The following is a 14288-nucleotide window of genomic DNA, read 5'->3' as shown; positions in this document are numbered from 1 at the left end:
AACAATGATTTTCTTCTGGTTGCTCTTCCTTAAACCATTGAGTTCATTACCAACACTTGTCCTATCAGCAGTTTCCCCCCACATGAGCAGTGGATCCCTGGAGATCCTCCAGAGGTATTATGTGTCTTCTGACAAAAAGTGAAAAGGTTTAAGGCCCATGAATATTTGTGGAGCGCATTATATGTGATGACATAGCTCAGTTATGAAAGGACTTCTTTCTAAATGTGCAAACAGCAGCCAAAACAGAAGAGGTTACCCTTGAATCAGACTGAAAGTATTACAGCTTTATTAATTATACGCTAAATTCAAAAAAAGCAGACATTCAGCAACAGTTTAAACATTGTAGCATTGGGAAAAGCAAATCAATGATGAACTGGGGAAAGTGTACACCATGCATTTAGTTCTGAAGAACAACGACAGAGTTTTCTGTCATCTGAAAGTGAATGAGATGCTGAGTTTTACTGCACATAAATTTCGGTTATCGTCGAGAGAGTGTAGTCGGTTAATTTCAAAGTCTAAATTGGAGAGTGGAGCATGGCCTTAGAAATGAAGGAAACAAAACCGAACAAAATCATAAGAAGAAAGTGTTTAAAGCATGTAATGAAAGTCTTGTTTTATTGTCATTTTAGACATTTCTGGTATCTCATTGCAACAGATGGAATCTTTCAAGGACTTACTTCAAAAGGCAGAAAGTGTATGGAAGAAATTAAATCAAAACTTTTTGTTTATTTTTATTTTTTTTAAATCCCGTTTCGCTTCTGATGTTGATAAAACAAACCTAAGACATTTTTATTCTCCCGACTGTCACTCAAATTTCCAGTTAGAATCCACATCTACTCGTAGACTTAACAGCAGAGGGAAAATGACAGGCACTGCAACCGTGAGACTATGAAAGCACTCTGTCGATTTAAAAACCCCCGACCACAAACCAACTCAAAGCAAAAACAAAAAAACCCCCGGAAAAGATAAAATCAAATGCCACTCGTAATATGAGCCGGGTCAAATCCAAAAAGTATTTTGGTTCTTCTAACATCGCACTGTAAGGTTGGGATACGGGGGAAGGGCTCCAAAGCCAAAAGCCGAATCGCCCCAAAACAGAATTCACAAGCTCTTACTGTCAGCCAAAAGTATCAACGTCTGAATGTGAACATGCTGCTGACTTACTCGGGAAAAAAAAAAAAGAAAGAAAGAAAAAAAGACACAGGAAAACGTTCAGCTTTCTGACAAGGTGAGCACACCAGAAAATTCACAAAATTTCTAAAAAGGTAATTTTTTTAGTCAAGCTTGCTAAAAAAAAAAAGAGAAAGAAAAGAAAACAAAAACACAGGATCATGACTTTAAATGAAGACTTCAGCAGTTTCAATCAGTCCGGCAGAGAGTAAATTCTGTTTTAGCGCGTGATTCCCATTTTAACAGCGGCGTCTTGGTGTTAGAGGTGTTTAATCGGTTTTTGTAGACTACACACAGGTTTTGCTTATTTTATTCTGAGATGTCATATGGGTGTGGGAGTTAAGTAGGAAGCATGGTGTAGGCCAACTGCATGTGTTCTTTGTGTCTCAGAGTGTAGACCTCTTTTAGTTTTTTCTTCTTTTTTTTTCTTCTTCTTCAAGTTGGTAGCTGTATCGATTATATTTGTCGGGTGTTAGAGGGGATGTGGTTGGTTCAGGGCAATGAGTTCAACAGATCCTGCAGGAAGAGGTCTGGCTCTGGGATTTCAGAGAGGAGACCTGGAAGAGACACAAACGTTTGCAAATTTGAAAGGCTCGGTGGGGGGAAAAAAACTACTTGGTCCAAATAGTTTTGTAGTTCTAAAATCAATCAGGAATGCGTTTCCACTGACCTACAACATCGAAAAACTCAGACATGGATTCAGCGGGCATGAGCTCATCCTGGAAGGCCCTAAGCACCCGCTCAGAGGCCTCGTAGATGGGCATGTCGTTGTGACGGACATATTCTGCCAGCGAGAAGGACCAGCCCCCCTCCGTGTTGCTGGTAGGTACTTTCTGTTATCAGCATAAGAGCACAAAAAATATTTGTGGTCATTTTATGAGGAAACATATCATAGATAGAAAAGAAGTCTTCTTGAATACTGCCAGATATGTTTGCAAGAAGATTATCGTGCTTTCTTTTACGCTTTGTACTTCTTTTTTTTTTATTTGGGGGGGGAAATGCAATGTATGATACACAAATCAAAATACAACAAAGTTTTACAAAGCCGATCTTAACGCCATTTCATCAATGTTTAAGAGCTTTTACTGAAGAAAATAAGACAAAGTGAAGAGAACAATGCTTCAGGAGATGATTGTTTTCAGAAGATTTTAAAATAGTGGACATTTACCCTAAACATGTCGTAGACGAGATCCACCAAGCCCCAGAAGAGAAGAGGAGAGCGGTACACTGCATATTCCTTTGGTGTTTTATCTGTGACTCTGGAAATTAAAAAAAAAACAAAGAAGAGGATTAAGACAAGCGTGAAAAACTGTATGATATATAAATGTTCTTTTTCGTCAAGATAATGAATCAATGTTAGAAGTAGGGCTGGATTGTAACATAAGTAGCATAATGCAGTTTCTGCAGTTATCACCAACTCAAATCTAAACCTTTTTAAAGTTGACTCAATAATCACATTACTAATGTTAGCATCCACACTTTAACGGTCGCCATAACTAACAATATGCGCTCCAGCGCTCCTTTTACAACAGCATGAAAAACTACAGTTCTCACCCACCTCCCATTACCTCACATGCAATATGCTACTTACAACTTAACATTTAAGACCTGCATCTGCACCTAAATGTAAGAACTTCATCCAGCCTTCATCATGGGTAAATGAATTTGCATTTCACTACAGGATCGATGCAAAAAAGCCAACTAGTTAGCTAACAAGGGTATGTTAGGATCAATATATTTTACTTAATATTTGTCAATGTATGTTCGTAATGACTTACCGGTAGTCTGAACCAAAAATCTCACGAGAGAAAAATATACATAGAATATATGGTTACATGGTCCTATCAAAAGAAAATTTAAGGCCTGTGATTATTTTAAGGCCAACCATAGTTTTTATTTAAATGAGTTGAAGACCTTCATTTTAGATACATGATGGAATGCATAAACATTGTGAAGTGAAACTAAACGCAAGACTGCCTCACTGTCAAACGTATGCAAGACCACATCATAAAAAACAAACCAAAAAAAAACTGGACCAATACAGGGGAGAGTGTCGTACTTGTTTGTGGAGACAGCAGAAACCTTGCGTGCATGTGCGGCGACCAGTAGTCTTCGAAGGAAATAAACCCGTGAGCTCCTCCACTGTTCAGGGGACAATATGTGCATGGCCAGGATGGTGAAATAATGAGGTCCTTCGACCTCGTAAGAGCTCTCCACCCATTTGTCGCTCGGCTGCTCCTGGAAACTCTGCAGATTCTTCTCTTCTCGGGACGTAGCCCTTGTACTGGACAGACAGATTTTAGGGGATGCTTAAAATGAGACTCACTGTTTCCAGCATGAAGCTGGCAGCAGAAACACCGAGGCGATGTCTAGTTGGGAGATGTAAAACGTACGTGTTGAGAACGTAAAGCACTGTGTGGATGATGTAGGGGATGAGGTGGATGTTGCTCTCGCGGCCACCGCCTCCTGTGTCCACGCTGAACGACTGTTCGGTGGCGAAGCGCAGGAACAGCAGTTTGGTGTCGTGGATGTTGAGTTGGTACGTCGGCTCCCGCTGACCCGTGCACTCCTGAAGATATGTGTTGTGCCTACGTGGTAGACACGGTCGGTCCAGAACAATCAAGCTGTGATTCAACGAGAAAACATCTAATCCCTCAATGTCAGACCGAGTCGGATATTACCTTGCTAAGCATGTGGCGAAGGCCGATTCTGGCACATGAGGCCCCCAGACAGGCAGCAGTCCGTTGCACTTGGTGTTGGCATTCTGGAGAGCAGCGCTGTCCCACTCTTCCCTCCCACGAGCCAGCCTGATTGGAGGAGCAGCATTAGGCGTTTGCGTCGGAGTAAATCAGAACGGATGAGGCATGAGAGCAGAGGAGGAGGTTACCTGACGGCGGCCAGGTGGCAGTCGTAGTGGACTATGTTAAAGTGGGACACGGTGCTGTAGCCCTGCTGCTTGCGAGGTTTGTTTTCAAATTCCTCCAAGGCCACACGCTTTGTGAAAGTGTAAATACCCAAAACTTTGGTTGGCTAGTGAGAAAGAAAAAGAGAAAATCTTAGTGAAAACTGTTATGCCAGCTGCTCAGAGGAGCCAAACAGATCATCTAGCCAAGAGCAGAAAGTTGCCAAATTGTGCTTTGCATCATGTTTTCATCCGATGAACTTTTTCTGCTTTGTAGAGTCATCATTTGTATGTCGTTACTAGTTTTCCCACATCTAGAGAGTGAAAATATGGCCTGTTCCTTTTTGGAAAGTCCAACTCCAAACTCTTAAGTTCCCCTGTGAGTAAAATATTCTCACAGCATAACATTCATGTTTCACTTTTTCTCTACTTGGTGTTTGTCTATTGCATAAAGGTCCAATAAAATACATTTAGGTGGGTAATGTGATAAAATGTGACAAGGTTCAGCAGGTCTAAATACTTTTGTAAGGCAGCGCACATAATATCGCAATAATGACCTTACACAATGGAACATGCTTGGCTGTCATAAAAACGCTGCTGAAGCATCCAGCCTCTGGGGAAAAACCTGCTTGCATGTATTTTAATAAACCAAGAGGATTATTTCAGGTCTTTATCCAGCCTGCACACCAACAGATCCAGTGAACTTTCCCCAAAGCTTTAAGTCTTGCAACCTTCCAGCATCCCACCTATTAAGATGCAGCACTCAACAGATCTTGCCAGAAATCTTTTTAAACCCAATGTGTAGTTCTTAGCAGAGCAACTAGTATGTGAAAGTTTGTTTGCTCACATCATTTTATGTTTTACTGTGCTGCGTTTAGGAGCTGCTGGATGCGTTACGTTACCTGGAACTTGTAACCCTCTCTGCAGATACAGCAGGTCAAACCTGGCTCCTCAATCAGCTCCTCCATTTGCTTCAGAAGTGAAGTCTTTGTGACAACCTGCCCCTTCTCGTTGGTCTGAACGGCAAACACAATGAGGTTTAACAAAACGACACTATTCACAAAACATAAAGAGAACCAATATCTGAGCCTACCGTCATGCCCAGTGTTCCCAGAGCCTTCTGCCTCATGGCCATGGCCATTCGCTTCTTCTCGGCTCGGGTTTCCCTGCGGGCCGCTTCAATCTTCAGGTTGACGTCGCGGTGTTCCCGCAGAGCCTCCAGAAGGTTCTCCGCCAAGGTCCCAATGCCTTCGTCACTGGATACCTGCTCCAGCTTGTGCAAGTTGGTTATTGAATCTGTTCCTATCAACACCTGGACATAAAAAAAAAAAAAAAAAAGACATTTATTTAAATTTGAAGGAAGGAAGGAAAAGTATTATTTGTCAGTGAATTACTGGAGATTTATTTGGTCTTGTGTACCTGTGTGGGTGGATGCTGCACAGCCAGACCACGAAGCAGTCGGAGGATGAAGGGTAGCGCTGGTCTAGAGAGGAACTTCTTCCAGATATCTGCATCCAGACTGATGAAAGCAATGAAAATTTTGTTTTGAAGATTTAGGATGATACTAAAAATCTGAATTTTCAAAAACGACCTTCTCCAGATACTTGTAGCAGAAGGAGACCTACTTTTTGGCATTTGGGATGTGTTTCTTCATGTAGTCCAGTGCACTCTGAGTGATTCCTTTCTGGAGAATGAGGTCTTTCAGCTGATGGCCGTTGCTGTTGTTCTTGATTCCAGCTGCGATTTTGCAGAAGCAATCCAAAAACACTTTGTCTTCTGCACTGTGCTCCTCATCATACCTTAGAGAAATATTACAGAAGTTTATGTTGTTTGTTTTAAATTATTTTTGCATGTCTCCCAGTGAAAGTGGCACATTACTCACTTGTCGAAGCTGCAGCACGGTTTGAAGCGTTCCACCAAAATCTTCATCTTCTCTAGTTCACCAAAGGAGAGGAATGGGATGATGCGCAGGAGACCCTGCAGCACGCTGGGGTTCGAGCGAACAAAGGGAGTGTTGATCTGGTCTAACAGCATGACAAGCTGGTCTTTGTCACCTGTGAGCAGAAGGTTACCCTGAAAAAGGAAATCAAAAAAGTTAATCATATAATTAATTAATGATACAAATATTCATTATAATTTTTCTTCACGCAATATTAAAGTTGAAGAGAAATACTTGGACTCCAATAAATATGAGCTAATTATGCAAGTTGGTTCAGGCTCTGTGCCAGGAATATTTTTGTTGTTTAACGCAGCAGAAAATGCTTTAGGTGGAAATGAATATGTTCTGCTAAAATCAGAGAAAACTATAAGTTAGTTTGATTTCTACCAAATCATCAACTCATTTTTTTCACATAGCTATATACAGTACCCACCATCAAGAGTCCGACTTTATTGCATATTAAAGGATTTATGAATTTTATACTATCCTAATTCAAAGAACAGAAATATTTTGTTAAGCAAATGGAGGCAGGTGACACTTTAATATCTGACCTTGTCTTCTGAAATCTCTGCGTTGGCTTCATCAAGAATGATCTCCATAATGCTCAGAACTTGTTCGGCTATGGAGGCTCCACCGCTGTCCTTACTCTCCTGTTCTGCTACCAACGCCTACAAAAACATTAGAAAAAAAAAAGACCTTTTAAAAATATTCACAAAAAGCCTTTAAAAATGCCAAACTATTAAGATTTAATGATTATCTTATCTGTTGACAGACATACCAGGTTTAGAGTTCCCAGCATGACGTTGAGTGTGTTCATCTCTGGTTTGACCAGTTGTTGCCGGTTGATCTTTACCTTCACGCAGTAACTGAACAACTTCAGCAACACCTGTGGAAACAAAAACACAAGGGTCAACTCAGCTGCTAAAACATTCAATATCACAACTGAGTTGCCAAGTTTAACTTTACTAAAAATGATTTAAACAGCCCCTGTTGTGATCAATTTTAGTCATTTTGCAGACTCTTATGCATCACTGCCTTAAAAGGCTTCAACTAAATGCTAAGCTAACAGGTTTGGCTTACGGTTAGCAGATGTCTTCCTTGTTTAAAGTCTTTGATCCCAGACAGTCGGTTGAGCATGCACTCCAGTCCTCCACACTGAGCCATGACTCCTGCCATCTTGTACACTTCTTCGTCGTCCTCCTCTTCATCTGTAATCAAATGTTTCCCTTATTTGTGAACAATAAAGTGGACGTTCGACCTGTTCATAAAGATTCATTTCCAAGGGCTGCAAATAAATCTTCCTAGCATTCAGGATTACTGTATTTTACAAACTATAAGGCGCACATAAAATCCCTATATTTGCAAATGAAATGCGCCTTATATTCCGCTGCGCCTTATGTATGATCAGTGTACCGCATGTTTTATTACGACTTTGGTAAGCGACGAAGCCACTCCCCTTGATTGTCGAAGCATAATCGCTCCTGATCAGAAACCTGGTGGAGTCAGCTGTCTATGCCGTCTAGACAGACTTGTTTTGGGGTGGCGGACCACTTCTCAACTGTGGTCCGAGCTTTCACGAAGGCCAGAATCATCAATGAACAGCCGAGCAACAGCAATGAGACTGAATCGGATGATGACGAGAGCTTGCTTGATGACGCTATCGCCCAACTGTTAAATTCCGACACCGAAGACGAGGAATTTGATCGATTCGTAGAAGATGAATGATTGAAAAAGTGAGTGTACTTTTTTGTGTAATATTGACAGTTATTGTTAATGATTTGAATAAAGTCTGACCTATCCGACTACCGTATTTTGTTTCGCTTTATGCGCCTTATAATCCGGTGCGTCTCGTATATGAAAAGAGATCCGCTCACCGATACTGCGTCTTACAATCCGGTGCGCCTTATTGTACAAAAAATACGGTAAACTATAAAACAAGAGTGCATGGGAACAAGGACATGTTAATAAATAAAAATCTAACCTGTGGTTGAGTCCAGAGACTCTATGAACTCCTCAGTGGCGTCTCCGAGCAGACCTCTCATTCGATAAATGATTCTCATTGGCTCACCCTTTGGGGAAACAAACCCCAGGGTCAAGGTATGAAATAATATTACTGGAATATTTCAGACCACGAACTTCACATAAAATCAAATGTGGATGCTGGTAATTAACTGAGAAAAATGGAGATTGTCTCACCTCATTGGTCGGGCACCACACCTTCTTATAGACCTCTGCCACTGAAAGATCTAAGCTGATGATTTTGTTGTTGACCAGAAGCTGTGAAAACCAGAGGAGTGCCAAAAGAAATTTACTTTAAACCTTCAGGTAAATAGAAGAGTTTGATAAAAAAAAAAAAAGAAAAGTAACAACTTTACCTCCATGCCACTGTCATCTTCAAGAAGCGCCACAAGGTCGCAGTCCTGGCAGATCTTGTTCTTGATGTCCCTCATCAGAGGGCCGATGCCCGGCTCGTTGCTGCTGTAAGGGTTTCCTGGCATGCGGCCCTGCAGGAAGTCTTCCTGCTGAGGATCTTTTTCCAGGGTCACGAAGAACTCTGTCACCTCGTTCTCCTCCTACACAGGAAACAAAGGATCAAAACACATCAACTTTAATAATGTACTCCACTAGTATGTCTTATATTCATGAAATGTACATTTTGTCACATTTTTCATGTCAAAAATTGCATTTTTATTCCTCTTAATCAGTTTTGTCAGAGGTCTCATGCATTTTTTTGTCGATTTTTAAAGTAAAAATAGAATATGTAAAGTTGATGTTTAATTTACTGCAGATATTTCTAAAGGAGGCTTAAAAAAACAAAATCTGCAAAACCACAGACGAAAGAAGGAAAAAAAGAGAATCTGATGGCCCGACTTGAGTGAGAAACTGAAGAATGAATGGATGGATGGATAAAAGGATGAATACACAGAGAGATGGACGGCTGAATGGACTGAAGGATGGATGGACATCTTAATGGAAAAATGGACAATCGGAAGGCCTGATACAACAATGCTACAGAGACTAAAGTCTGGATATGCAACTATGTTTCCATACTTATTCAGGCTTGAAAAAAACTGATCACATTCCAGATTTTATCTCGGGTCCATGGTAGTTGTATTTATGCTAATAAGCGAATGGTAATGTGAACTTACTGGGTAGATTATGCTGCACAGTCTCTCAAAAATGAACACAGGTGTTCTGTAATCATCCAGGTTGTACCGCTTTGCCGTCTCGATGCAAACTGCCATGAAGGCTTTGGTTTCAGATTCTGTACCTATCGGCAGAACAAGACAACCATTTTTATTGTTCAGAACGTCAAAAAAAAAAGAAAAAAAGAGTCTGTTTTATATGTGTTTTGGGGTCAGTCTTTTGAATAAAGGAAAAGAATTTGATTAAAGATTTTATGCTTAAAACACAAACAAAACATTTAGCAACACATTTTGTGGGGAGGGTAAATTTTCGGCCTGTTGATGTGGAGTCTGAGCAGACCTGTCGTCATGTCCTCCAGCATCTCCAGCAGCATGTCCTGAGTTTCATCGATCAGCTTGGTGCGCTGCACCACCAGCTTCCTCAGACACAGGTAGCCATTCAGCACGGTGCCCACCAGCCGGCTCTTGAAGTGCCGCTTAATGGACTCCACCTCCACAAAAGAGGACAGGAGTCCTACAGTGCAATAAAACAGAAATTACTATGGCAGCAAACAAACGGTACAGTGTGTTATAACACAAGATGAAGGCAAGCCCACCAGTTAGGCTCTTCAGAGCGTAGCCTTGTTGTAAGTCTGTGCTCAGAGTTGCCTCCTCCAGAGCCAGGAGGTTAGCTATTTCCTAAAGAAAATAAATGACAAAAATGGAGCATTAAATTGGAGATTCATAGAGGATTTGCAAGTATAAACATAAACTAACTTGTTTTCAAAACTGCAAAAATCTGAAATCTACAATGCACATTTTTGTCAACTTTTTTTAGTTTTGGGTTACAGATTATCAAGTAGCCCCACAGCAATTAACAAAAACAACTCTTGAAAAGGTTTGAACTGTTATTTTCATTTTTCTATTATGTGAATAATGTATTGCCTTGGTGATAAGGTTTCCAACGTAGGGCAGAACGCCTCGGGCGGCCAGGTAAACCTTCCAGTGTGTTGGCTTGATCAGCTTCTGGTACAGACCCAGATATTCCGCTGCACACTCTCCAGCCACACTCAGCTCGTCCAGGTAACTGAAAAACACACAAGAGTACTGCCCATATTCACAGCTCATCTTTCTCTGTAAGATTAAGGTTTGAATTAATATGTAAATTAAGACTACAATCTGTCTGAAAATAAAAAACACACCAGCTAACAGTATCTTTGTGTCATTATAGCTTTAGTTGAACACAGAGTTGTATTTTTAAAACATTTTTATTTTTTACTTCGTCATACTTTTACTATTTTAACACATTCTATAATTCTAATACATTAGTATGTTTTATATTTTCATTTGAAGTACATTATTTTCTATGTTTTGAAATGTTAGGTTCTAATTATGTTTTTTTTCCAAACTTTTTAAACTTTTTTACTTTTCATATATATCGAAACATGTTTTAACTGTCTCATTTTTATTATATTTTTTGTCATTTACATATTTCAGTTAGTACATAAAATTTCTTTTAGTCATTATCTTCACTTTTCAATAAATTGGAACATGAAATGAAATGGATTTTTCACTGGTTTTGGCATAGGTTACAAATTGTCTCTCTATAAAGAGCTTTGCATATCAAATGATGTGTTAGTTAAGAGTTGCAGGGTTTGCGTTTTGGTTCCTACCTGGTCAGAAGGTCCAGGACCTGCTGCTTGCGGCTGGGGATTGTGGTAAGAGCTTCCACGATAGTGCAAGCAGCCTGCCTTGCAGCCTGGGTGGCTGGTGTAAACAGAACCTGCAACACGCAATAAATACACTTTGTAAACTGAATTCACTCCAGTAGATATTTTAGCTCACATTCGCTACCTGAATAATGTATTACCTGCCGAAGCCAGTTGTTATGGCTCAGTTTGAGGAGACGAGGGAACAGGCCTTCACCTTTCCTGGATCTCATGAACTGCTTCCACTTCCATACATACTTCTCCTGCAGATACTGCTTCCTTAACTCTGCTTTCCCCTGTGGCTTCGACACAGCTTCCTGGCCTAAGTTAATGCGAACAAACCAAAGAGTAAAAGGTTCATCATTAAAAGCTAGCTCATCACCAATGTACTGAGTGTTTGTCCAGATAAAGTACTTACATCTTGCAGGGAGGCACTTTTTCCAGGCATCATAAGATGCTTTGGGATCCTTTTTCAGCCAAAGTTGAGCTTGAGCATGAATTTCATTACTGTAGGGCCTGACTGTGGTCAGAGACTCAGTAGCAGCATCCTTTAAAGAAGCAACAAGCATAAAAACTGTGAAATGCATGTCAAATACGAAGAGAAGATCAAAGAGTCAGTTTCAGACAGAAATGAAAACAGCTTCAAAGTACAATATAAACTCAGATGAAAACTCATGCTACATTTGAGTTTTTTAATTCCAAAATTAGTTTATTACGTATCCTACAGAAAACAGCTAAAATCCATAAAAGCTTTACAAAATTCTGAGGCTCGGTAATCCGCCAGAAAATCTCTATTTTTTCAAGCCTTCCAAAAAACTTGCAGAGCTTGTCTTATAGATCATAACTTCTCAACAGTGCAGTTATTTCCAGGTGTGAAAGTCGACCAACTCAGATTTTTTTTTTTTTACCTCTATAATCAAAAACCCAAAGCAGATGAAAACAAGGCAAGCAGTTAATATTTACCTTGTTCTTCTTGCTGGTTGGTGCAGGAGGCTTTATCAGCTTTTGCAGGATTCTCAGGCACATGAGAGTGATGTTCTCCACAACTACAGGTGTCTTTATATTAACAGACATCAGGAACAGGCTGAGAGCTAAAAAAAAAAAAGAAAAAAGATATAATAGGAAAACAAAAAAATCAAACTGAAGCTTAACTGACCAAAATCTGTAAACAAATTATCTACCATAGAGAGTTATAATGACCATAAAAACCAGAAGGAGAAATCTCATCTCTGTAAGGAAAACTTATGAATCTTACAAAAAATTCAAGGTAAAAAGCTGGGGGACCTTTTTAAATTGCGGCAAAATGAAAAACTATAAAGGTCAAAGCAAACAATGAGATATTTTATTTCAATTACAACCAAAAAAATAAATCAGGATGAACTTTTAAATGAATTAAAATAGTTTAGGATGAAAACTCAGACTTACCACAACGCAATCGGAGCTCCCAGCATCCTCCCTCTTTAGAAATTGAGTCTGTTAGCAGAAGCATCTCGTACTGCAAATTACTAACCTGATGAGAACAAAAAGTATATGTTCAAGATCAATCTGCAAAGCACTAACAGATTTCAACATCTTGACCTCGCAGCTAGATTATGTCCAAAGATGTGTGGGACAACCTACCAGGTCAGGGTTGGCCCAGTGACCTTTGAGGGCAGCTGACACCTTGGCGATGATGAGGTCATTCATCTGCTGAGTGGCCTCTGGATGATCTCTGGAGCAAGAATGTAAAGATGTGGAAAGTGAGTTAACCAAGTGTTTTGTGATATTTAAAAGGATGAGAATCAAGTAGAAGAATTTTATTTTAATGGTGATTTAGCAAAAAAAAAACAAAAAAACAACTTATTTAGCAGTTCTACTGAAATACGCCAGATGGAGAAACACACCTGGTAAGGAGACAGATCAGCTGACGCACTTCCTCCCTCATGGCTGCTGTGCCTCGCCGCAGGTTGTACTCAAACAACTCCCGGATAAGACCCTGGAGGACGAGGATCTGCCGGAGAGCCGGGTTTGTGGCCAGCGCACGGAGCAGCGTAATGCAGTGGCCCGTGACAGCCGAGGCACAGCCGTAGCACTTGGTGGAGGAGGTGTGGCCGCAGCCCAGCACAGACAGGGCGCGGTACTGACTGGCGGTGAAGGTGGGCTGGTGGCTGCTGCTGCTCCGCGACGACTTGGTGGCGGCCTCTCTCTGCTGCAGGTCGTACTCCAGGAGCTCTTTTCGAGAAGCCAGAACTTTCTGTAGGCAAAACATAAGGGATACCATTACGTGGAGGAATAAAAGACAGCATTTATTTTGTTTTTAGTGGGACATCAACAGCTTTTCTTCCTGACCTGTATGATCTTGGAGAGCTCATCGAACGACGTCTTGCAGTCTCCACTGTACTCCTGAGCCAGCTGCTGAATGTACCGGTTCACGTTAGCAGAGGACGCACCGAGTCCTGCACCTGCTCCAGGGTCGTCCTGCACGGTGGAGAACATGATGACGTCAAACTGTACAAGCATGAAATAGACGCTTAATAACAGCATCATTACAATGTTGTCTGCATGTGCAAATGTAAATAGTAAAAATATTTAGAGATTGTTTCCTATTTTTTATCCACACAGGAGCCCTGCAAAAGTGTTCCATTCTTTTCCTTGTTTTGTCACATTACAACTGCAACTGTTACAGATTATAATAAAATGGATGGAACTAAATACGGGGACTTCTGGAAGAAAACCTGTTGGCACCTGCCGAGGTGAGACTGGGGGCAGAGATTAACGTTCCACAAGGACAAAAATCACTAAATGGTTTAGGACAAACCATTTATCTGCTATAACAGGTCAGTTGAAGTTTAGACTTAAATCCAATTTAGAATCTGTTGCAAGATTTGAAAGTAAAGACATCCAATCTAACAGAGTTTGATTTGTTATACAAAACAACAGCCAGTCACACCCCAGTGCCACTTTCTGTTAAAATTCCACTGGAATATATTAAAATTTGTTGTTGGACAATGAAAAAATGTTAAATAGTGAAGAATAACAGGGGTTCACTGTAATCCATTATGTATCTTGTGCTTTACCTGAGGTTTCTCTGGTGCTGCCTCGTTGACTTTAGACAGCAAGCTTTCTAACTGAGGCCTGTGGCCCATCAGCTGGTGGTAGACTCGGTCCGCTTTGTCCAGCAGGGTGTTGATGTTGGTCACAGCCTGAAAACACAAATACAGTTCAGATGGTTTTCACAAAAGCCAAAACATAAAATTCATTTGGGGAAATAAACATTTTAGCTACTGAAACAGATTCTTGCCTTTTTCCTGTCCTCTTCATTCTCTATGGGATCCACTGCACAGCATGGTTTAGCATACAGCATGAAGTCAAATCGGGCATATTTGCAGAAACCACATGCATTGCACAGGAAAGGGTCTTTTTCATCGTAATTTATGGACCTGAAGACAAATAATGAACACTTA

General features: G+C 40.6%; 1 protein-coding gene across 8 annotated transcripts in view; it reads right to left on the bottom strand.

Moving 5' to 3' along the window:
* Positions 1-1598: 1598 nt before the first annotated feature.
* ubr4 (ubiquitin protein ligase E3 component n-recognin 4) overlaps positions 1599-14288 on the bottom strand; it is a 49235-nt gene continuing 36545 nt past the window's right edge. For all 8 annotated transcript variants that reach the window (XM_044131753.1, XM_044131796.1, XM_044131766.1 and 5 more), the window contains 32 exons: positions 14126-14264; positions 13902-14027; positions 13174-13302; positions 12729-13078; positions 12466-12556; positions 12271-12355; positions 11809-11936; positions 11264-11393; positions 11007-11167; positions 10810-10919; positions 10082-10223; positions 9754-9835; positions 9498-9671; positions 9161-9282; positions 8387-8584; positions 8208-8288; positions 7993-8080; positions 7092-7219; positions 6790-6897; positions 6563-6679; positions 5955-6145; positions 5698-5871; positions 5492-5591; positions 5166-5384; positions 4975-5088; positions 4058-4200; positions 3852-3977; positions 3564-3758; positions 3230-3454; positions 2339-2429; positions 1841-2003; positions 1599-1727 (listed from right to left, as the gene is read on the bottom strand). In XM_044131753.1, the coding sequence (XP_043987688.1) occupies positions 1663-1727; positions 1841-2003; positions 2339-2429; positions 3230-3454; positions 3564-3758; positions 3852-3977; positions 4058-4200; positions 4975-5088; positions 5166-5384; positions 5492-5591; positions 5698-5871; positions 5955-6145; positions 6563-6679; positions 6790-6897; positions 7092-7219; positions 7993-8080; positions 8208-8288; positions 8387-8584; positions 9161-9282; positions 9498-9671; positions 9754-9835; positions 10082-10223; positions 10810-10919; positions 11007-11167; positions 11264-11393; positions 11809-11936; positions 12271-12355; positions 12466-12556; positions 12729-13078; positions 13174-13302; positions 13902-14027; positions 14126-14264 (4495 nt within the window). In that variant the 3' untranslated portion in view covers positions 1599-1662. The remainder of the gene's footprint in view (positions 1728-1840; positions 2004-2338; positions 2430-3229; positions 3455-3563; positions 3759-3851; positions 3978-4057; positions 4201-4974; positions 5089-5165; positions 5385-5491; positions 5592-5697; positions 5872-5954; positions 6146-6562; positions 6680-6789; positions 6898-7091; positions 7220-7992; positions 8081-8207; positions 8289-8386; positions 8585-9160; positions 9283-9497; positions 9672-9753; positions 9836-10081; positions 10224-10809; positions 10920-11006; positions 11168-11263; positions 11394-11808; positions 11937-12270; positions 12356-12465; positions 12557-12728; positions 13079-13173; positions 13303-13901; positions 14028-14125; positions 14265-14288) is intronic.

This window comes from Gambusia affinis, linkage group LG01 (genome assembly GCF_019740435.1).
Source record: "Gambusia affinis linkage group LG01, SWU_Gaff_1.0, whole genome shotgun sequence".
NCBI lineage: Eukaryota > Metazoa > Chordata > Actinopteri > Cyprinodontiformes > Poeciliidae > Gambusia > Gambusia affinis.
This window is presented reverse-complemented; position numbering and strand designations above follow the sequence as displayed.